The sequence below is a fragment of the Salvelinus sp. IW2-2015 genome, linkage group LG20 (assembly GCF_002910315.2).
Source record: "Salvelinus sp. IW2-2015 linkage group LG20, ASM291031v2, whole genome shotgun sequence".
NCBI lineage: Eukaryota > Metazoa > Chordata > Actinopteri > Salmoniformes > Salmonidae > Salvelinus > Salvelinus sp. IW2-2015.
In genome coordinates this window covers 46,576,696-46,599,811 of record NC_036860.1, presented here as the reverse complement: position 1 = coordinate 46,599,811, position 23,116 = coordinate 46,576,696, and the positions used below count along the sequence as shown (strand labels likewise).

At 42.1% G+C, this 23,116-nt stretch overlaps 1 protein-coding gene across 4 annotated transcripts; it reads left to right on the top strand.

Moving 5' to 3' along the window:
* Positions 1-1,696: 1,696 nt before the first annotated feature.
* On the top strand, positions 1,697-22,706 carry LOC111980751 (solute carrier family 12 member 9). 4 transcript variants are annotated; one of them, XM_024011694.3, is made up of 14 exons: positions 1,697-1,738; positions 1,952-2,070; positions 2,580-2,839; positions 3,047-3,181; positions 14,294-14,431; positions 14,622-14,921; positions 15,077-15,184; positions 15,818-15,929; positions 16,066-16,417; positions 16,509-16,633; positions 16,841-17,033; positions 17,312-17,486; positions 20,118-20,264; positions 20,475-22,706. In XM_024011694.3, exons 3-14 carry the CDS (start codon positions 2,638-2,640, stop codon positions 21,329-21,331), a joined length of 2,844 nt encoding a protein of 947 aa, XP_023867462.1. In that variant the 5' UTR covers positions 1,697-1,738; positions 1,952-2,070; positions 2,580-2,637; the 3' UTR covers positions 21,332-22,706. The 4 variants fall into 4 exon arrangements, with proteins under 4 accessions (XP_023867462.1, XP_023867464.1, XP_023867463.1 ...); XM_024011696.2 differs by lacking the exon at positions 1,697-1,738 and having other exon boundaries at positions 1,745-2,070; positions 16,066-16,223; positions 16,335-16,417; XM_024011695.2 differs by lacking the exon at positions 1,697-1,738 and having other exon boundaries at positions 1,745-2,016.
* Positions 22,707-23,116: the final 410 nt, after the last annotated feature.

Here is a 23,116-nt window from a genome sequence, read left to right as displayed (position 1 = left end):
TTTAGGGGCTTCATAGCAAAGGGGGTGAATACATATGCACGCACCACTCTCCCGTTTTTTTTTTAAGAAGTTATTTTCTTCATTTCACTTCACCAATTTGGACTATTTTGTGTATGTCCATTACATGAAATCCAAATAAAAATCAATTTAAATTACAGGTTGTAATGCAACAAAATAGGAAKAACGCCAAGTGGGATGAATACTTTTGCAAGGCACTGTATCTTTGCTCTGTGCAACAAATGCAATGTGTTGAAGACAGACAGTGTCTCTCCGACTTTTATTTCTCTGACGTTTATTTGTGCAATGTGGATCAGCACTCTTGACAGGACACATGGGGGGGATGCGACAGTCTCGGTCAAACGCACCCCTAACCCATCCTCTCCTCTCTACCAACCTGCTCTTTTCACCTCTCTGGTCTTTAACTCGAACAGGTAGGTGGAGGACTGGGCAACACCACACATCTGTGGAGAAAAAAATCTCATTTACTGTATTATCACTTAAAAGGATATTGTAAAATCAGCACAATGGGTTTGTATGTACCTGAATTGACATCACTCACATTACAAACCATTTGGGGAAATAAAGTAATTGTAAATCTAGAATTTGATAGGTAAACCAGGCGCACCTTACAGGCTGCTTATTCCTCCACATAATGTTGTATATTTAGTGTATGTAACAATAATTTAAAGTACTAAAGTAATTTTTTGGGGTATCAGTACTTTACTATTTATGTTTTTGACAACTTTTACTTCACTACATTCCTAAAGAAAATAATGACTTTTTACTCCATACATTTTCCCTAACACACAAAAGTAGGCCTAGTCGTTACATTTTGAATGCTTAGCGGGACAGGAAAATGGTCCAATTCACGCACTTACCAATAGAACAGCCATGGTCATCACTACTGCCATTGATCTGGTGGTCTCACTAAACACACATGCTTCGTTTGTAAATGATGTCTGAATTTTGGAGGGTGCCGCCGACTATCCGTAAATATAAAAAAACATGTTGCTGTCTGTTTAGCTTAATATAATGAATTTGAAATTATTTATACTTTTACTTTTATACTTAAGTATGTTCAAAATGTAATACTTTTAGACTTTTACTGAAGTAGTATTTTATTGGGTGACTTTTACTTCAGGCATTTTTTWAACTTTTAATCAAGTATGAAGATTGGATACTTTTTCCACCACTACAGATTAAATACATGATGATGACATTCACAGGGTGGTGAAAGTGATGATTTTATTCTGGTGACATAATAATCGATGTTTTGCTGCCGTTTAAGAAAAATAAAAAATCTCGCTCTTTTGGCCATAATAATCTCATGTAGGTTACACATGCGCTCTAGCCACAAGTGTGCAGGTTAGCTATTTGTTAGCAGCAATTGTTAGCTAGAGCGCACGTTTGTGAGAAAACCATCAGTAGAGTTGGAAACCCATTTAACTTGTATTTTTTATTCGGTWCATGGGAATTTAATCGCAAACGGTATTTGTATGTGCACAACGTCATCACGCACATGTTCTATCAATTTGATAGAAATACATCTCTGGTGGGAAAATGCGCATATTGTTTTTATGCGCAGTTTAGAATATTCGCATGAAAATCTGTCGCCAATTGGATGGAAACCTAGCTACAGACAGATTTTCACCCTCCCCTTTTTGGCAGTCACATGAACAGTTTTTACTGTCCCGTGACCAGCACATAACAAATAGCAAGTAACTAGATGAGTGTGCAAGTAGGTCAATGTTCATTGTAATAGGGGGAATACGCATGTAGATTTGAATGAAAACTGGTCAGATTGCGGCATTATAATTTCTACCTTTTATGAGCTATTGGAGAATTTATCTGTAGCCTATGCTAACTATAGCCAGTAGTTTTCTAATCTAGTTAGATCAACTAACAAAGCACAGTTGTGTATGCTTTTATATTACTTTGTGATAACTTGCAGAGATCATTCAGCTGTAAACTGAAATAACGGAGCAGTGGGCTACAGTAGGCAGCCAGATGCAGACGGTGAGTGTTTAACAACCGGAAGTGCGCGCGCTTATTCCCACTGACGGAGAATAGGTGAGTGGCTGATTTCATCTGGCTATAGCTACAATAGCCATGATTGCAAAGTAAACAAAAATGTTATCATTAGTCAAACACCAAGTGTACGGAATTGCGAGTTTGAATTGTTGCATGACCTCACCAAGAACCGTTCTGTGTCACAGCTCCACTTCCCCTTTTTGGATACATGAAAGAAACGTCAACTCGATACTATCGCGTAACTCTTGTTAATTTGTAACAAATACAATATGGTGTATGTTGATGTTGCATGATGTGTTGTGTTGTGTAGTCAAGTGTTTTAACTCGCGCGTCATTGAAGTATGCTATTTATTTAGACTTTTTCTGGTGGATCGTAGCCTGAAGATGTTGTTTTTCCAATGTAAAACCCTCCCCTCTCCCGTTATTTTTTGTTTGTAAAACCTACTATTTTTCGTAAATATGTTTTCAGTAATCTGTCAAATTGTCAGTTTTGTTACCAATTTATTTTTATAATCTAATTTATACAAAGAATGTCAACATTTTAACAGGGTTACAAAAAAGGACGTCTAGACCATCTAAATATACAATAGGCTTCTCCCGAAGGCCATGTCTAATGAACACGCACCCCTCCTCGCCCATGGGGTTTGTGGTCTGTCTGTAGACACAGCAGTATGTGGCATGGGGGGGTCCGAGGGCACTGGGGAGGCCAGCACTCCTAATGCTGTACCCCGAAAACTCAACACATTCTTCGGGGTGATAGTGCCCACCGTCCTCTCCATGTTCAGCATTGTCCTCTTCCTCAGAACTGGTGAGTGCAGCATCGATGTCAGACATATACAAATATAGACTGTGAATGTGGAATTATTCACCATGCAACATACAGTGATGCTTGTTGGCTCCAAGCTATGCTAGATATTTTTAAGAAGGTGTATGTGTGTAACTGTGTGAATGCATTAGTCTACTGTATTGTGTTCCTGTAACAATACTAATACTGTATAATGATGTTTCCCCATAGGGTTTGTGGTTGGCCATGCGGGGCTCTTGCAGGGTCTTGTGATGCTGCTTGTAGCCTACACCATTATCTCCCTCACCATCTTGTCCATCTGTGCTATTTCCACCAATGGTGCTGTGCAGGGAGGCGGGGCCTATTGTATCCTTAACTCTGGTTCTTTCTCACACCACAAAAAAACCTATACAGTGCCCTCAGAAGGTATTCATACCCGTTGACTTATTCCACATTTTGTTGTGTTACAGCCTGAATTCAAAATAGGTTCAATTGATTTTTTTTCTCTCACCCATCAACACATAATACCCCGCAATGACAAAGTGAAAACATGTTTTTATAAATGTTAGCAAATTTATAAAAAATTAATTACAGAAATATGTAATTTACATACAGTACAAGTCTAAAGTTTGGACACACCGACTCATTCCAGGGTTTTTCTTTATTTTTACTACTTTCTACATTGTAGAATAATAGTAAAGACATCAAAACTATGAAATAACACATGGAATCATGTAGTTACCAAAAAAGTGTTAAGCAAATCAAATATATTTGAGATTCTTCATTGATAACAGCTTTACACACTCTTGGCATTCTCAAACATTTTCATGAGGTAGTCAGTCACCTGGAATGCGTTTCAATTAACATGTAGTCCTTGTTAATTTGTGGAATTTCTTTCCATCTTAATGCGTTTGAGCCAATCAGTTGTGTTCTGACAAGGTAGGGGTGGTATACAGAAGATAGCCCTATTTGGTAAAAGAACAAGTCCATATTATGGTAAGAACAGCTCAAATAAGCAAAGAGAAACGACATTCCATCATTAATTCATTAATTAATTGAGTTCAGTTAATCCGGAAAATTTCAAGAACTTTGAAAGTTTCTTCAAGTGCAGTCGCAAAAAAACATCAAGTGCTATGATGAAACTGGCTCTCATGAGGACTGCCACAGGAAAGGAAGACCCAGAGTTACCTCTGCTGCAGAGGATAAGTTCATTTGAGTTACCAGCCTTAGAAATTGCAGGCCAAATAAATGCTTCAGAGTTCTAGTAACAGACACATCTCAACATCAACTGTTCAGAGGAGACTCCGTGAATCAGGCCTTCATGGTCGAATTGCTGCAAAGAAACCACTACTAAAGGACACCATTAAGAAAGAAGAGACTTGCTTGGGCCAAGAAACACAACCAAAGGACATTAAACCGGTGGAAATCTGTCCTTTGTTCTGATGAGTCCAAATTTGATATTTTTGGTTCCAACCGCCGTGTCTTTGTGAGACGCGAAGTAGGTGAACGGATGATCTCCACGTGTGGTTCTCACTGTGAAGCATGGAGGAGATGGTGTGGGGGTGCTTTGCTGGTGACACTGTCTATGATTTATTTACAATTCAAGGCACACTTAACCAGCATGGCTACAACAGCATTCTGCAGCGATACGCCATCCCATCTGGTTTGGTCTTATTGGGACTATCATTTGTTTTTCAACAGGACAATGACCTAACACACCTCCAGGCTGTGTAAGGGCTATTTGACCAAGAAGGAGAGAGATGGAGTGCTGCATCTGATGACCTGGCCTCCACAATCACCTGACCTCAACCCAATTGAGGTGGTTTAGGATGAGTTGTACCGCAGAGTGAAGGAAAAGCAGCCAACAAGTGCTCAGCATATGTGGGAACTCCTTCAAGACTGTTGGAAAAGCATTCCAGGTGAACCTGGTTGAGAGAATGCCAAGAGTGTGCAAAGCTGTCATCAAGGCAAAGGGTGGATACTTTGAAGAATCTAAAATATTGTTGAACACTTTTTGGTTACTACATGATTCCATATGTGTWATTTCATAGTTTTGATGTCTTCACTTTTATTCTACAATGTAGAAAATAGTAAAAAATAAAGAAAAACCCTTGAATGAGTAGGTGTGTCCAAACTTTTGACTGGTACTGTAAGTATTCACACCCCTGAGTTAATACTTTGTAGAAGCACCTTTGGCAGCGATTTCAGCTGTGAGTCTTTCTGGGTACGTCTCTAAGAGCTTTATACACCTGGATTGTGCAACATTTGCCCATTTATTCTTGTCAAAATTCTTTAAGCTCTGTCAAATTCATTGTCCATCATTGCTAAACAACCATTTTCAGGGCTTGCCATAGACTTTCAAGCAGATTTAAGTCAAAACTGTAACTTGGTCACTCAGGAACATTCACTGTCTTCTTCGTAAGCAACTCCCATGTAGATTTTGGCCCTGTGTTTTTGGGTTATTGTCCTGCTGAAAGGTGAATTCATCTCCCAGTGTCTGATGGAAAGCAGACTCAATCAGGTTTTCCGCTAGGATTTTACATGTGCTTAGCTCCATTCTGTTCATTTTTTATCCTGAAAATCTCCCCAGTCCTTAACAATTACAAGTGTCGTGTCTTTGGCTATGCCGGATTAATTGCTATGACATGCTATTCTATAAAATACTTTCTCCGTAATTAATATCACCTGATTGAGCTAATCGGGTACATGTAATTAACTAGAGAGTCGGYCACCACYAAAMAATATTTAMAGAGCRGTTATCTTCCGAATAAACTCTTAAAGATTTAGCAATATTTTACATCAATAGCAGTCAACATCAATCGTCATCTTTCTTCAGTCTCATATTCTGAAAGTTGTAAATTCTTGGTTATCTGCAAGAATCCTGGCTAACAAGTTGAATCAGCAATACAAAATTGGGTTTAATTATTTATTTACTAAATACCTAACTAATCACACAGAATCACACATACACAATTAAATCATAACTTGATTACAAATTACCGTCATAAAGGAAAACGTCCCTAGCGGGCGGAACAGATATGACAGCTTGTTACACAAAGGAAAGGGGGCTGGGTTTTAGTGAAAGAGCGGTAGACTGGAACAGAGGCGAAGCTGTGCTATCGTAAATACAGTATCTTATGCATTCTAAATTACCGCCCATTTGGAAAAGGAAAATGCAATAAATATTTACTCTGAGCTGCGCTTCAGTAGGTTGGTGGTAGATGGAAGACCGTGTTGCCAAACCGAGTCCTCTGTCCTTTGAAGAATGTCTCTGGTGGTCACTGGATACGTTGTAGTAACGTCGTTGTGTAGTAGACGGGATACTCTGACTGTCCTTCCTAACCTGCGTTTGTAGCAGCTGTTGCTAACTCAACGGCTAGGAGGTATAATTTCTGTAGTGAATACGAGTTCAAAGTTCATACCATTCACAACCAAAGTTCATGCTGATGTTGGCTTAGTTCTGTAGTTATTATCTGAACCATTCTGACATGGGATCGTCACCCTCATKTCCTCGGAACYGAAYGTTATATTTTTGTCAATGYCTTMATATAGTGGAGGGAGAGGGGTGTGTCTGAAAAGTTTYTWACCCATGTCTCTTCACAGGGGCGGGCCACTGGTTGAGCAGAGGCCCAAACTTATGAAAATCCAAATCTCTCATTTGGAAGCTAAAATTACATTTAATCTCTTCACAAATAATTTCATATTCAAACATTTGAATTAAACAACAATTCCATGTGAATCTGATACCTCTGATGTTTAGACTTTCCACAGTAGAGTTTATGTCATTCTATCATTGATGAGAATGTGTCAGAGGGCAACCGAACTGACATAATATACCTTAAGTACCACCGCATATGTTCAGTTGGTCGGATTACCAGAATATAGTTCATTTCCCCCCAACTTCTGATGTTCCCAGAATCTCTATGTTAACCAAGGGGTTTTCTTATGTCACATCAGTATAGTAGGGAGAGGGAAAAAGGGGGAAAGAGGTATTTATGACTGTCATAAACCTACCCCCAGGCCAACGTCATGACACAAGCATACCCAAAACATGATGCAGCCACCACTATACTTGAAAATATGGAGAGTGTATGGATTTGGCCCAAACATAACACTTTGTATTCAGTGCAAAAACGTAATTTCTTTGCCACATTTTTTTTGCAGTATTACTTTAGTGCCTTGTTGCAAACAGGATGTATGTTTTTTAAATATTTTTGTGTACAGGCTTCCTTCTTTTCACTCTGTCAAGTAGGTTAGTATTGTTGCGTAACGACAATGTTGTTGATCCATCCTCAGTTTTCTCCTGTCACAGCCATTCAACTCTGTAACTTTTTTAGTCACCATTGGATTTATGGTGAAATCCGTGAGCGGTTTCCTTCCTTTCTGGCAACTGAGTTAGGAAGGATGCCTGTAAATCAAATTAAAATCAAATTGTATTTATCACGTACATGTGTTTAGCAGATGTTATTGCGGATGTAGGGAAATGCTTGTGTTTCTAGCTCTAACAGTGCAGTAATAGCTAACCGCAATATCTAACAATTTCACAATACACACATCTAAAGTAAAGGAATGGAATTAAGAATATATAAATATTTGGGTGAGCAATGTCAGAGCGGCATAGACTAAGATACAGTTGGATAGAATACAGTATATACATATGAGATGAGCAGTGGCGACCCGTCATTCAGGGCAGGTGGGACTCTGTTTGAGGCCCACATTTTTAGCAAAAAAAATAATGTTTGGGGTCTTGCCTGTTTTGCATGTTCTTTTGGCAWTAATATGTGTCACACATCAGTTTGCCAACAATGTAAAAAAAAATACAAATATATAATCGAGTTAATAAACCTGCATACAAACATGGTCTCTTTTTTGATTTCTGAGTAAGGCAGCTCCAACATGCAGGTGTTTCAGCCTAGCTCAGTGCTTTCTGTGGTGGTGGGGCAAGCCAGCAGAAAATACGGAGTATTGAGCCGCAATCATTAGCCTGCTTTTCACAGTGGAGTGGCTGTGTGGTCCCAAATCTAAGATTAAGGGTATATTTTCCTATTATAAACATTCAAGATTGGCCATGCTGTCAATGAAGCGTTATTTGTGCTGCGCTCAAAACAACTGTTAACCCGGAATTGCAAAGTTTGACTTTAGTGAGTTCAAGACAACTGGGAACTCGGGGGGAAAAACGAGCTACGACAGGGAAAATATGTTTTGATTTTTCATCCAACTCGGAATTGTAAATCGGAACTCGGGCCTTTTCTAGAGCTACGACCTGAAGATCACTGACGTCATCATGGTTAAACTTTTTTTCTCAGAGTTCCAAGTTGTCTTGAAAGCACCATAAATCCAGAGAATGCCAGACTTTGATGACAAAATTTGCCCACGAAGGACCGCCGCACCACCTTTCTGTTCAAGTGAGCACAGCACAACAAGGTGAGTCCAAAAATGTCTTGTATGCTGCTGCATAAATTATGTAATATGTCAGGGAGATATGTATACTGTAGCTAAGAAAGTAATACTAAGTGTATGTTGTGTAGTAAGCTGTTAGTAGCCCATGTGCCTCACCCCAATAATTTGGTCTATTTTCACCTCTTAATTTCACCTACTGTTCTGACTTGGTGGTGTACGTGTAGCCTATAACCTGTTTGTGAGAAATGTCATCATCGGATATTGTAAGAGCTTTCATTGTCTGCTTATATCCCCCCTTTATTTATCCTACGGTTCTGACTTGGTGTACAGGGAGAACACTGTAAGAACGGCCCATGTTCTGAATTCTGTCGCTGTACATTTCAAAAGTGCTGAACAAATAGTTATATTGACTACGTCCGTCCTAGCTCGCTCATTGTCTTAATCGAAATGACGGATTGCCATTTATCCGCTTGTCGTCCCCTTCTGACATAGTTTGTACATCTCAATTGTCAGTAGAAACCACATTTGTTTATTAAGCAAGTCAGCTATATTAGCTATGTTTTTTTTTTAAAGGCAGTAAATGAGGCTGAATGAACTGTTTCGCTGCCAGGCTCCGCTCATAGCCAGGTGTATCAAATCAAATGTTATTGGTCACATGCACATGGTTAGCAGATGTTATTGCGAGTGTAGAAAAATGCTTATGCTTCTAGATCTGACAATGCAGCAGTATCTAACAGGTAATATCTAACAATTCCACAACAAAACCTAATACACACAATCTAGTAAAGGAATGGGATAAGAATATATAAGTATAAAATATATGGATGAGCAGTGACAGAGCGGCTAAGATGCAATAGATAGTAAAGAATGGATAGTGAAGAATACAGTACATTATATATACATATGAGATGAGTAATGTTAGATATCTAAAAATTCTTAACGTGGCATTATTAAAGGGACTAGTATTCCATTTATTAAAGTGGGCAATGATATCAAGTCTGTAGGTAGGCAGCCGCCTCTCTGTGCTAGTGATGGCTGTTTAACAATCTGATGGCCTTGCGATAGAAGCAGTTTTTCAGCTTTGATGCACCTGTACTGACCTTGCCTTCTGGATGGAAGCGGGGTGAACAGGCAGTGGCTCGGGTGGTTAATGTCCTTGATGATCTTTTTGCCTTCCTGTGACATCGGGTGTTGTAGGTGTCCTGGAGGGTGGGTAGTTTGCCCCCGGTGATGCGTTGTGCGGATCGCACAACCCTCTGGAGAGCCTTGAGGTTGTGGGCGGTGCAGTTGCCATTCCAGGCGATGATACAGCCCGACAGGATGCTCTCAATTGTGCACCTGTAAAAGTTAGTGAGGGTTGTTGGTGACAAGCCACATTTTTTTCAGCCTCCTGAGGTTGYAGAGGCGCTGTTGCGCCTTCTTCACCACACTGTCTGTGTGGACCATTTCAGTTTGTCTGTGATATGAACACAGAGGAACTTAAATGTCCACCTTCTCCACTGCTGTCCTGTCATTGTGGATAGAGGGGTGTTCCCTTTGCTGTTTCCTGAAGTCCACGATCATCTCTTTTGTTTTGCTGACATTGAGTAAGAGGTTATTTTCCTGACACCACACTCCGAGGGCCCTCACCTCCTCCCTGTAGGCTGTCTCGTCGTTGTTGGTAATCWAGCCTACCAATGTTGTATCGTCTGCAAACTTGATGATTGAGTTGGAGGCGTGCATGGCCACGCAGTCGTAGATGAACAGGAAGTACAGGAGGGCTGAGAACGCACCCTTGTGGGGTCCCAGTGTTGAGGGTCAGCGGAGTGGAGATGTTGTTTCCTACTTTTACCACCTGGGGCGGCCCGCCAAGAAGTCCAGGACCCAGTTGCACAGGGTGGGGTCGAGACCCAGGGTCTCAAGCTTAATGATGAGTTTGGAGGGTACTATGGTGTTGAATGCTGAGCTGTAGTCAATGAACAGCATTCTTACATAGGTATTCCTCTTGTCCAGATGGGATAGGGCAGTGTGATGGTGAATGCATTGTCTGTGGACCTATTGGGGCGGTAGCAGTGGTATAGTGCAATTCATGTATTGTTTCATGTTGTGTAGTGACTTTGTTGGCATGCATCCCACAAAATGTTTGTCTTGCACCACCAAGATTTACATGCTAAAATCGCCACTGGAGATGGGTAATGCAAAATATGTAAACGTTATTAAAGTGAATAGTGTTCCATTATTAAAGTGGCCAGTGATTCCAAGTCTATGTATATAGGGCAGCAGCCTCTAATGTGCTAGTGACGGCTATTTAAAACTATTAAACAGTCTGATGGCCTTGAGCTAGAAGCTGTTTTTCAGTCTCTCGGTCCCAMCTTTGATGCACCTGTACTGACCTTGCCTTCTGGATTATAGTGGGGTGAACAGGCAGTGGCTCGGGTGGTTGTTGTCCATGATGATCTTTTTGACCTTCCTGTGATTTTGGGTGCTGTAGGTGTCCTGGAGGGCAGGTAGTTTGCTCCCGGTGATGTATTGGGCAGACAGCACCACCCTCTGGAGAGCCCTGCAGTTGCGGGCGGTGCAGTTGCCAAAGCAGGCGGTGATACAGCACGACAGGATGCTCTCAATTGTGCATCTGTAAAAGTTTGTGAGGGTTTTAGGTTCCAAGCTGTTGCGCCTTTTTCACCACACTGTCTGTGTGGGTGGACCATTTCAGTTTGTCAGTGATGTGTACGCCAAGGAATCTTTCCACCTTCTCCACTGCTGTCCCGTCAATGTGGATGGGGGGGGGTGCTCCCTCTGCTGTTTCCTGAAGTCTAAAATAACCTATCACTTGTTTTGTAGACGTTGGGTGATAGGTTATTTTCCTGGCACCACACTTCCAGGGCCCTCACCTCCTCCCTGTAGGCTGTCTCGTCATTGTTGGTAATCAAGCCTACTGTTGTCGTCTGCAAACTTGATTGAGTTGGAGGCGTGCGTGGCCACACAGTCATGGGTGAACAGAGAGTACAGGAGGGGGCTAAGCACGCATCCTTGTTTTTTCCTACCTTCACCACCTGGGGGCGGCCTGTCAGGAAGTCCAGGACCCAGTTGCACAGGCGGGGTTCAGACTCATGGCCTCAAGCTTAATGATGAGCTTGGAGGGTACTATGGTGTTGAATGCTGAGCTATAGTCAATGAACTGCATTCTTACATAGGTATTCCTCTTGTCCAGATGGGACAGGGCAGTGTGATGTCGATTGCATCGTCTGTGGATCTATTGGGGCGGTAAGCAAATTGAAGTGGGTCTAGGTTAGCAGGTAAGGTGATATGATCCTTGACTAGTCTCTCAAATCACTTCATGATGGCAGAAGTGAGTGCTATGGGGCGATAGTCATTTAGTTCAGTTACCTTTGTTCCTGTACCCAAGAAAGCAATGGTGGACATCTTGAAGCATGTGGGGACAGTAGACTGGGAAAGGGAGAGATTGAATATGTTTGTAAACACTCCAGCCAGTTGGTCTGCGCATGCACTGAGGACGCGGCTTGGGATGCCATCTGGGCCGGCAGCCTTGCGAGGGTTAACACGCTTAAATGTCTTACTCACGTCGGCCACGGAGAAGGAGAGCCCTCAGTCCTTGTTAGCGGGCCTCGTCGGTGGCACTGTTATCCTCAAAGCGGGCGACGTTGTTAACTTGTCCGGAAGCAAGACTTCGGTGTCCCTTTGTAGTCCGTGATTTTCTGTAGACCCTGCCACATACGTTTCAGGTTTGAGCCATTGAATTGCGACTCCACTTTGTCTCTATACTGACGTTTTGCCTGTTGGATTGCCTTACAGAGGGAATCACCTTGCCATGGTTAAATATGATGGTTCGCGCTTTCAGTTTTGCGTGAATGCTGCAAACTCTCCACGGCTTCTGGTTGGGGTAAGTTTTATTAGTCACAGTGGGTACAACATCTCCTATACTCTTCCTAATAAACTCAGTCACCGTCAGTGTATTCGTCAATATTGTTCTCGGAGACTACCTGGAACATATCCCAGTCCGCGTGATCAAAATAATCTTGAAGCGTGGATTCCGATTTGTCAGACCACTGTTGAATAGTCCTTAGCATGGGTACTTCCTGTTTTGAGTTTCTGCCTATAGTAAGTGAGGAGCAAAATGGAGTCGTGATCAGATTTGCGGAAAGGAGGGCCTTGTAGGCATCCCGGAAGTTGGAGTAGCAGTGGTCGAGTGTTTGAGCAGTGCGAGTACTACAGTCAATGTGTTGATAGAACTTCTGCAGGCTTTTTCTCAAATTTGCTTTGTTAAAATCCCCAGCTACAATAAACGCGGGCTCAGGATATGGTTTCCAGTTTACATAAAGTACAGTGCAGTTCTTTGAGGGCCTTTGTGGTATCGGCTTGAGGGGGTTATACACGGCTGTGACTATAACTGAAGAGAATTCTCTTGGGCGATAATACTGTCGGCATTTGATTGTGAAGTATTCTAGGTCGGGTTAACAAAAGGACTTGAGTTTCTGTATGTTATCACAATCACACTATGAGTAGTTCATCTTGACACATATAACCCCGCAATTCTTCTTCCTGGAGAGATATTTATTCCTTTCTGCGCGATAAACTGAGAACCCAACTGGCTGAACGGACTCAGACAGTATATCCCGAGAGAGTCATGTTTTCGTGAAAAAGAGTATGTTGCAATCCCTTATGTCTCTCTGGAAGGAAATCCACTCCCTGAGCTCGTAAACGTTATTATCCAGAGACTAAACATTAGCGAGTAATATACTTGGAAGCGGTGGGTGGTGTGCGCGCCTCCTAAGTCGGACTAGAAGACCACTCCGAGTACCTATCCTCCTCCGGCGGTGTTTTGGATCGGCCTCTGGAATCAGTTCAATTGCCCTGGGGGCTACGAACAGAGTATCCGATTCGGGAATGTCGTATTCCTGGTCGTAATTCTGGTAGTGCTGGTGAGTTACCGCCGCTCTGATATCCAATAGTTCTTCCCGGCTGTATGCAATAACACCAAAATATTTCTGGGCTAATAATGTAAGAAATAAAACAGGAAACTTTGCAGTATTTTGTTTTTTTATAATGCGCTAGAAGCACGGCAGCCCTCTCTGTCGGCGCAATTTGTGTACCTTTGTAGAGACCTTATCTATGTAGTAACTAGGTTTATTGATTTACCATCCAAAGTGTAATAACTTCACCATTCTCAAAGGGATATTCAATGTCTGCTTTCTAAAAGAAAAAAAACATCTACCAATAGGTGCCCTTTGCGAGGCCTTGTAAAGCCTCCCTGGTCTTTGTGTTTGAATCTGTGTTTGATATTCACTACTCGACTGAGGGACCTTACAATTATCTGTATGTGTGGGGTACAGAGATGAGGCAGTCATTAAAAAATGATGTTAAACACTTATTGCACACAGTCCATGCAACTTATTTTGTTATGCTAAGTTTTACTCCTGAACTGCTATAACAAAGGGGTTGAATACTTATTGACTCAAGACATTTCAGCTTTTCAGATTTGATTAATTTGTAAACATTTCTAAAAACATAATCATCACTTTGACATTATGGGGTATTGTGTGTAGCCAGTGACAAAAAAATCTCAATTTAATCCATTTTAAATTCAGGCTGTAACACAACAATGTCGAAAAAGTCAAGGGGTGTGAATACTTTCTGAAGGTATTGTATTTTGCAAATGTGTATTGGTCTGAAGTATGAGTGCAGTTTAAAAGTTCTTACTAGTCAAACTTGATGCCACATTATTTTATAGACAATTCTAGCCCTTATATCTCTAACGGGAAATTTCATTATTTTCAACCTCATATTCATCATGTCCAGAACCACCCTAACATCATCATAGTGCCAGCCAGTGGGTGTTTATGTTTTGTAGTCAAAAAGATAGAAGATAAGTGTTTTGGATTACATCATCTGAATACACTGATGACAACATCTGGTGTGCATCATGTGATTTAACCAGCTGAGCAGAGTGACTTTGTGATTTAACCAGCTGAGCAGAGTGACTTTGTGATTTAACCAGCTGAGCAGAGTGACTTTGCTAACCTTTATTAATGAAGCACACCAGATCAGTAATATTTAAACCCTTGACCTAATGTCTGCCAGTCATGATCAGTCGATCGTTGGGCCCAGAGTTTGGAGGAAGCATTGGCCTCATGTTCTTCCTTGCTAAGGTGTGCGCGTGTGGAGTGTATGTGCTTGGTCTGGTAGAGGCCATACTTGACATATTTGGTCAGGATCCAGGTTAGTCTTGACATTCTATAATTACTAGTTTAAGGCCTAATACTTAAAATTCCAAGCATGCCAAGATTTTGTACTTTTGCTGAAAACAAATTCTATATAATATTTCTTAGAATGTTGGTGCCACATGCATTCAAATGAGTCATTCCACCCAGTGTTTTATCTTGTCCTCTTTGTCCACCTCCCACTCTAGCGTCGTCCTCTGCATTGCGGGTGCTTCCCCAGGGCTACTGGTACACAGTGCTGTACTCTTCCATAGTTCTCCTGCTGGTTCTGTTGGTGTGCCTAGTGGGCGCCCACATCTTCGCCCGCACCTCCTTTCTCATCCTGCTGGTGGTGACCATCTCCTTGCTGTCCATCTACATCAGCCCCCTGGCGCTGACCACGCCCCTAAACTTCCTCATCTCCCACCAGGGCCCTGGCAACCAGACCCTCACCTACAACGCCAGCTACACAGGCTTCAACGGCACAACACTGAGGGACAACCTGGGCTGTGAGTACTGTCTGTCTGGGGTCATATTTCAGATGCATTATAGGAGTAGTAAGCCTTGATGGGGAGGTGAAACTGTACATGTATAGAGTTGTTAGTTTTATGGTTTGAAAAAGAGCTGTAATAGCAATGGTGTTCTTCCTCTTTTTCCTCTTCAGCGAGCTACACTGTGGACTATAGCACCGGTAAAGTAATGTCATTCGCCTCCGTGTTCGCTGTCATGTTCACCAGCTGTACCGGAATCATGGCCGGAGCCAATATGTCAGGTACTCTCCACACGCATCATACTGAGTATACCCCCCCCCTTTTGCCCTCAGAACAGCCTCAATTCGTCAGGGCATAGACTCTACAAGGTGTTGAAAGCGTTCCACAGGGATGCTGGCCTATGTTGACTCCAATGCTTCCCACAGTTGTGTCAAGTTGGCTAATGTCCTTTGGGTGGTGGACCATTCTTGATACAGACGGGAAACTGTTGAGGGTGAAACCCAGCATTGTTGCAGTTCTTGACACAAACCGGTGCGCTTGGCACCTACTAGCATACCCTGTTCAAAGGCGCTTAAATCTTTTGTCTTTCCCATTCACCCTCTGAATGGCACACATACACAACCTTGAAAGTCAATCTTTAAGCTGTCCCCTMCCCCTCATCTACACTGATTTAAGTGGATTTAACAAGTGACCTCAATAATGGAGCATAGCTTTCACCTGGTCAGTCTGTCATGGAAAGAGCAGTTGTTAAAGTTTTGTATACTCAGTGTAGCTGTTACTTTACCTGTGCCATATGCATTCTGACTAAAGGTAATGGAATATTTTACTTCCGTTAGTTAACATCMTATTAAGCTTCACATACAGACTCAAACTTGACATGTTCAACTATCTTTCCCTTAATCTGTTGTCTGTAGGAGAGCTGAAGAACCCCAGTGCTGCCATTCCCAAAGGCACCATTATTGCAGTCCTCTACACCTGCATAGTCTATGTCCTGCTCTTCATCCTGGCCAGCTCCACATGTGAAAGGTCTGAATGGATGAGGCTGGGAGTGGTGGGAACTCTGTCATCTATCTAATTTGCTCATAATTGACTGCCCGAATATTCATCATACTGTAGCTACTATATACTTTAAATAGTCAACTAATTAATGTATTTTGTGTAGGACCCTGTTGGTTCAGGATTACGGGTTCTTCCAGCGTATAAACATTTGGCCGCCATTTGTAACCATTGGGATCTACTGTTCCGCCCTATCAGCAGCCATGTGCTCTCTGATTGGGGCGTCCCGGATCCTCCATGCCCTTGCACTGGACCAGCTGTTTGGTAAGGATGTTGTTGAACACGTTTCGCAAAGAGTAACAGAGCAAAGGACATGTTTTGGGCTGACACAGAATAAGGAGCATAATGTTGATGTAATGTTGATGTTACCCATAGGTTTTCCATTGGCTCCTGCTGCTATCACTTCCAGCTCTGGTAACCCATGGGTGGCAGTGCTATACACCTGGGGGTTGGCACAGGTGATGAGAGGACGTGTGTATCGTATTGACAGTTTATTTTGGAATTTTAAACAGGCTCTGAGACAGTGTCTTTGGTGTGACTGTGTTGCAGTGTGTGGTGTTTGCAGGCCAACTTAATGCCATAGCTGGCCTTGTGACAGTGTTCTACCTGCTGGCCTATGCTGCTGTCGACTTGGCCTGTCTGGCTCTGGAATGGGCATCGGCCCCCAACTTCAGGTAATCAGATKCTAGTATCATGTTGTACAATCTGATTTTTAAAAAGAAGACAATGACCTTGCGCTGATGCTCCTCTTTTTGTGTTTTGATGTCGTTGTCCTTAGTGAAGTAGCGTTTATCTGGAATACTTTTGACCATCATTGTCCAGTCTAGTTTTTACCTGTCTTTCACCTTTCCCCGGTTTCCCTTGCCATTCTATCTCCCCAGGCCCACCTTCCAGGTGTTCTCCTGGCACACATGTCTGCTGGGCATTCTGAGCTGTCTGGTGATGATGTTTGTCATTAATCCTGTCTACTCTTCAGCCAGCATCATCCTCCTCTTGCTGCTGTTGCTCTTCCTGCACTACAGATCACCCACCAGCAGCTGGGGATACATCAGCCAGGCTCTTATCTTCCATCAGGTACCCACACATGGAGACACGCGCACACACACCACACGCATATACTTGTACCAAAGCAAACATGTGCTCATGGGCCAGTTCCACCCATGTTCAGCAGGGAGGAATCATTTTGAAACGGTGAAGAACTATCTGAAGGTGTTCAGTTTAGAAAACAGATTTAGGTTTTCTGATGCAAAATATTTTGCTACGGTGTTCCCCACTTAACAGGACCCTGGGGTGTCACCGCTGTCATTCTTGGTGCTTTGAATCTACTTTCCCCCATTCCCCCTCTCCTGTAGGTGCGTAAGTATCTGCTGATGCTGGACGTGAGGAAGGACCATGTGAAGTTCTGGAGGCCCCAGGTGTTGTTGATGGTGGCCAACCCTCGCTCCTCCTGCCAGCTCATCAACTTTGTCAATCAGCTGAAGAAGGGCGGCCTGTTTGTGCTGGGACACGTGAAGCTGGGAGATCTGGGTAACATTATAGGGACCGTGACTGGGGTTCTGGTGCCAGTGGTATCATAGAATTATGACTCTTACAATAAATGCTTGTAATTTTTATGACTGCATGAAACCTAAAGCTTCCACTATTTGATTACAAAAGGAGTAATCTGAGTGTGATATTTCTGGGGTCCAAAATGATTGACACCCTTGCTAAAAGATGTGCAAAACATACGGTATAAAATATATAGTTAAAATACTGAGCTATATTGTATGCTCCAAAAATTGGGAAATTATTTTATACTAATGCTAAGAGCTGCTCTATTTTTATGTTATCCAACAAATGTAAACACCTGGAGTTTGCTAAATGACATTGGCACTTGGATTGGAAACAGTCAGATGACATAAAAATTGAGCTTTTAGGCCATGCACACTAGTGGTGGGTTTGGCTTCATAATAAGAATGCATAAGCAGAAAAGAACCCCATATCTACTTTAAAATGTGGTTGTGATTCTTTGATGTTGTGGGGCTATTTTGCTTTCTCTGGTCCTGGGGCCCTTGTTAAGGTCAATGGCATCATAAACTTTACCCAGTACCAGGACAGAGGCTGAACCTTGAGCACTTGCGGATCTTCCAGCACGACAATAACCCAGAGCACACATCAGTACCTACAAAGAAATTGTTAATTGACCACAAAATCAACATTTTGCCATGGCCTTTTCAGTCGCCAGACTTGAAACCCATTGGAAACCTGCYGTTTGAATTGAAGAGGGGAGTCCATAAGCGCAGACGAAGGATAACAACGATCCGGAAGGATTCTATATGGAGGAATGGTCTAAGATCCCTTCCAAAGTGTTCTCCAGCTCATAAAACATTTTGAGAAAAGGCTCAGTGCTGTTATCCTCGCAAGGTCAGGCATTGAAAAAAGTGGTGTCAATCATATTGACCCCTACCATCTGAGCAATTGCATCAGTTTAAAATAATATAATTTACCGATTTTTTTTTGGGGGGGGGGGAGCATAAAATGTCAACTGAGTATACCAAATATTAGGAACTCCTTTTGTCCTCAGAACAGCCTCAATTCGTTAGGGCATGGACTCTACAAGGTGTTGAAAGCGTTCCACAGGGATGCTGCCCCATGTTGATTCCAATGCTTCCCACAGTTGTGTCAAATTGGCTGGATGTCTTTTGGGTGGTGGACCATTCTTCATACACACAGGAAACTGTTGAGCGTGAAAAACACAGCAGCATTTCAGTCCTTGACACAAACCGGTGCGCTTGGCACCTACTATCATACCCTGTTCAAAGGCACTTAAATCTTTTATCGTGCACATTCACCCTGTATGGTGCACATACACAATCGGTGTCTCAATTGTCTTGAGGTTTAAAAATCCTTATTAAAAATCCTTATTTAACCTATCTCCCCTTCATCTACAATGATTTGAAGGGGATTTAACAAGTTATTATACCTTTATTTTAACAAGGAACACAGACTGAGACCAAGGTCTCTTTTACAGCTGGGCCCTGTGTATACATGTTTACACATACAGTTTAGGTACAATGATTAAGAAACTAAACAAGACAAACAGATTATTACATTTACACATAGGTTATTCCCCTAACAGCACAATAACTTGTATTACCCGAAACAGTTACAAGCAATACAAAAATAAAAATCCTCCAATAAATATCTAAAATGGGCAAGGGGGACAAGAGTCTCAAGTTTAAGTTTAGTATGCAGGCTATTCCATAGGCAAGGAGCGTAACAGGAAAAGGCAGCCATACCCAACTCTGTGGAAATCGCACGGGCCTCAAGTGTAATCCATGCTTGAGACCTGGTTTTAGGAATTATAATTCTAATATTGATGAGTGATGATAAATAAGGTAGTTTATTCAGAAGTGCTTTATAGACAAACACGAGAGTATGTTGTTCTCGTCTCATGGACAGCGAAGTCCAACCCACACTTTTATATAGAACACAGTGGTGAGTACTGTAGCTAGCACCCGTAATAAACCTGTGCGCAATGATAAATAGCATCCAGCGATTTAAGTGTTGATGCCGTAGCATGCATGTAAATAATATCCCCATAATCTATAACAGACATAAAAGTAGCTTGCACAATTTGTCTTCTATTTATAGAGGACAAACATGTCCTGTTTCTATAGAGGAAGCCTAGCTTGATTTTTAGCCATTTACAGTTCGTCAACATGCATTTTAAAAGACAGTTTATCATCCAACCATATCCCTAAGTATTTATATGCAGAGACCTGATTAATTCGAAAACCATCTAAGCTCGTAAGTGCAAGTGTATTTTCAACCAACTTTTTTAACCTATTAAAAATCATAAAATGTGTTTTGTTTGCATTTAAAACAAGTTTCAGCTGTATAAAAGACCCTTGTAATATCTTAAAATCTGTCTCCAATAGTGACATCAATAAGGGATCATAGTTTTCACCTGGATTTACCTGGTCAGTCTATGTCAGGGAAAGAGGTGTTCTTAATGTTTTGTATACTCAGTGTAGGAATATGAATTATTTGTTTTATTCAGTCATTTTTGCTCATCTTAATCAAGTCATTTCAGACCCCATAGAAAATTTAAGGGAAACTAGTTTGGCTCTGCTCTTGTTTGGGAATCCAGGCAATCCAGCCTCTCTTCTGTTTCAGACACCCTGCCCTCAGACCCTGTCCAGCAGCAGTATAACTTCTGGCTGAGTCTGGTGGATAAGCTGGGAGTGAAGGCCTTTGTGGATCTGACTCTGTCCCCCTCTGTGAGGCAGGGCACACAGCATCTGCTGCGCATCACTGGCCTGGGTGAGTCACACAACCTCCTATTTACCATTCTGGATCATTGTTTGTTGTTTTCCTCCTCTTCACACACAACTGTGTCGTAAAGAGCATTGACATACTGTATTAATAATAATATTACTACTTTGGAAAATGGAATATAAAACAGTTTAACCCGTCAAGCAATGTACTCTTTAATCCATTTGATTATCCTCCTTCACTCTTTATCTCTTCAAGGCGGCATGAAGCCCAACACTCTGGTCTTGGGGTTCTATGACAGTTGCACCCCTGAGGACTACTTCCTCCAAGACCCTGCCTTCTATGAGTCAGAAGAGGCCGGAGGGGATGATTTTGGGGTAGATCTACCCTCTCTGCAAGCCCACTTCCCTCCAGTCCGCCATGTGGAGAGTCCACGCTGGCTCACGCCAGAGGAGTATGTGGGAATCATCTCGGATYCCATCAAGATGAGTAAGAACGTGTGTCTGGGCCGCTACTTCTTCCAGCTGCAGGGGGAGAGCATGGGGACCAAGATGGACGGGGCTGGGAGGATCATCGACGTGTGGCCCCTCAACCTGCTGCGTCCGGGCAGCACCTCAGCAGCCTCTGTTGACGTGTGCAGCCTTTTCCTGCTGCAGATGGCGTGTGTCCTCAACATGGCCAGCAGATGGCGCCATGCCAGAATGAGAATATTTCTGTGTGTGGAGGCAGAGTCAAGCGACCAGGGCTGGGTGGTTAAAGAGGAGACCTTCCGGGAGCTGTTGAGGAAGCTGAGGATCAGGGCCTCCATCAAGATAGTGCCTTGGGACTCTGTGGTGCAGCTGTACYGACAGAAACAGACACAGGACGCAGGGCTGGGGGAGCTGGGCCTGACGAGGCCGGCCCCAGCCCTCTCAGAGGACTTCTTGTCTGCAGTCAACTGCCTGCTGATGGAGCACAGTGCTCAGGCTGCTGTCCGCTTCCTGTATTTACCACGCCCCCCTACTCACTCTAGCCAATCACAACAATACCTTAGTCAGTTGGAAGCTGTGACTCACGGTTTAGGCCCAACCCTCTTGATTCATGGTCTCACCCCAGTCACGTGCACTGAGCTTTGAGTGTGTCACTGTGTGTTTATGGGATCAATATGTCATGTAGCTAACTTAATCCTGAACATAATAGAAAGGGCAGTCTGTTGATTGCTTAACATATGAGGTACATGATGTATGTGTTAGTTAGACAATAAACACACAGGCACGCTACACAACAGGACCTATTGGTATAGCTCTGTTCTGTAGGCACATAGTTTCACATCTTGTAATGTAACTCATTTACACATCTACTAATTTCAGAAATGAACACATTTGGCACCTAGTCAGTCGCAGTAAAAGCATCCTTTAAGCTGTCTCCTCCCTTTCATCTACACTGATTAAATGGATTTAACAAGTGACCTCAATAAGGGATCATAGCTTTTACCTGGATTCACCTAGTCAGTCTGTCATGGTTTGCACACTGTGTATATTTATTTGTTCATACTATAATTTAATGGAGTAGAAGAAGAGTTGAGTTCCAACTCTGGATTCTGAAATGGAGAAAAGGCTACATATGTTTACTAGCTATGGAAACTAGAATTTTGTGTTCTTTTATTTGATGTTGAACACATTCTCTTTCCATTGACCCCTTTTCCCAGCATATTCCTCTTCAGATTGTGACCCAGTTTGGGAGAGCTCACGACTGTCTGGACCACATGATCTCTTAGGATTTTAGGTCATTCACCAATTGGTCATGTTGAAATGCTGCTTTTCCGGACTATTATCTGGTCCATGATGGAACATGAATTCAAAGTTCCTGACCCCGCTCTTAACAAGATGAGTCCCTAATGCTTGACAATATTATGTAATGTTAAACAATCACAAAGGCACTAACAGGCAGATTAAATATCAATTGCTAATTTATTTTGTCACATTTTTTATGTATCAACTTTATGCCAAATGCTACGGCGCATTCCATTAATTTATTACTTGGGGAAAGTATTTGAATTCTTCTGCTGTGCTTTTCTTATGTACAGATGTAGGAAACAATGTTACGGAGTTACTGCAAGGAGTTTTGTATTCATGCAAGCTATTTTTAAATACTAATTGAAGCATGTATTAGGCGCTATGTGAAAGCTTCTACATTTAACAAGACTTGTGGGACTTTTGTGCTTTAAGCAGAAATAGGACTATAAAGAGAACTGAAGTTACTATATGTTTCTGACTGCTCAGAATCCATGTACTGTTCTCTCGTTGTGTGACAGACTGTTCTCCAGCGTCTGTGGATTTCTTATTGAGTGCCAGATAGGTCACAAGCTAGTTTTGCAGAACATACTTTATTCAAGAATAAGAATAGACAACGTATAGCATACTGAGTAACATATGTGTAGAGGAAACAGTAACAAATATGACAGTAATTTGTGAATGGGTTTGTAATATGCAATAAAATAAACAATAGTAATTTGTATTTTTTATTAAAAAAATTAAAGATCACAAAAATGAACACGCACATTTTCAACAGTCCAGTTATGTTGTAGTCTATATCCCTATTGGTATATTACTCCAGTATATAGCTAGAATATGTAGTATAGAAGTTTGTTTGAGAGTTGCATCTGTATCCAGGCAGAATACAGGCTTTGGAAGTGATTACCTACAGATCATTCTCTGCTTCAATCAGGCTATATAGGTCAGGACAAGACATGATAGATTTGGGGTCAGCTTGTTTAGGCTACATCACAATATCATCAACTTTACAGTCTTCCTATTACCAATATATTTCAATGGCAGTCAATGCAAATACAGGACATGAAGTAAAACATATCTCATCTCAATTTCCAATGTGACCRATAGCACCACATACAGTGCATTCGG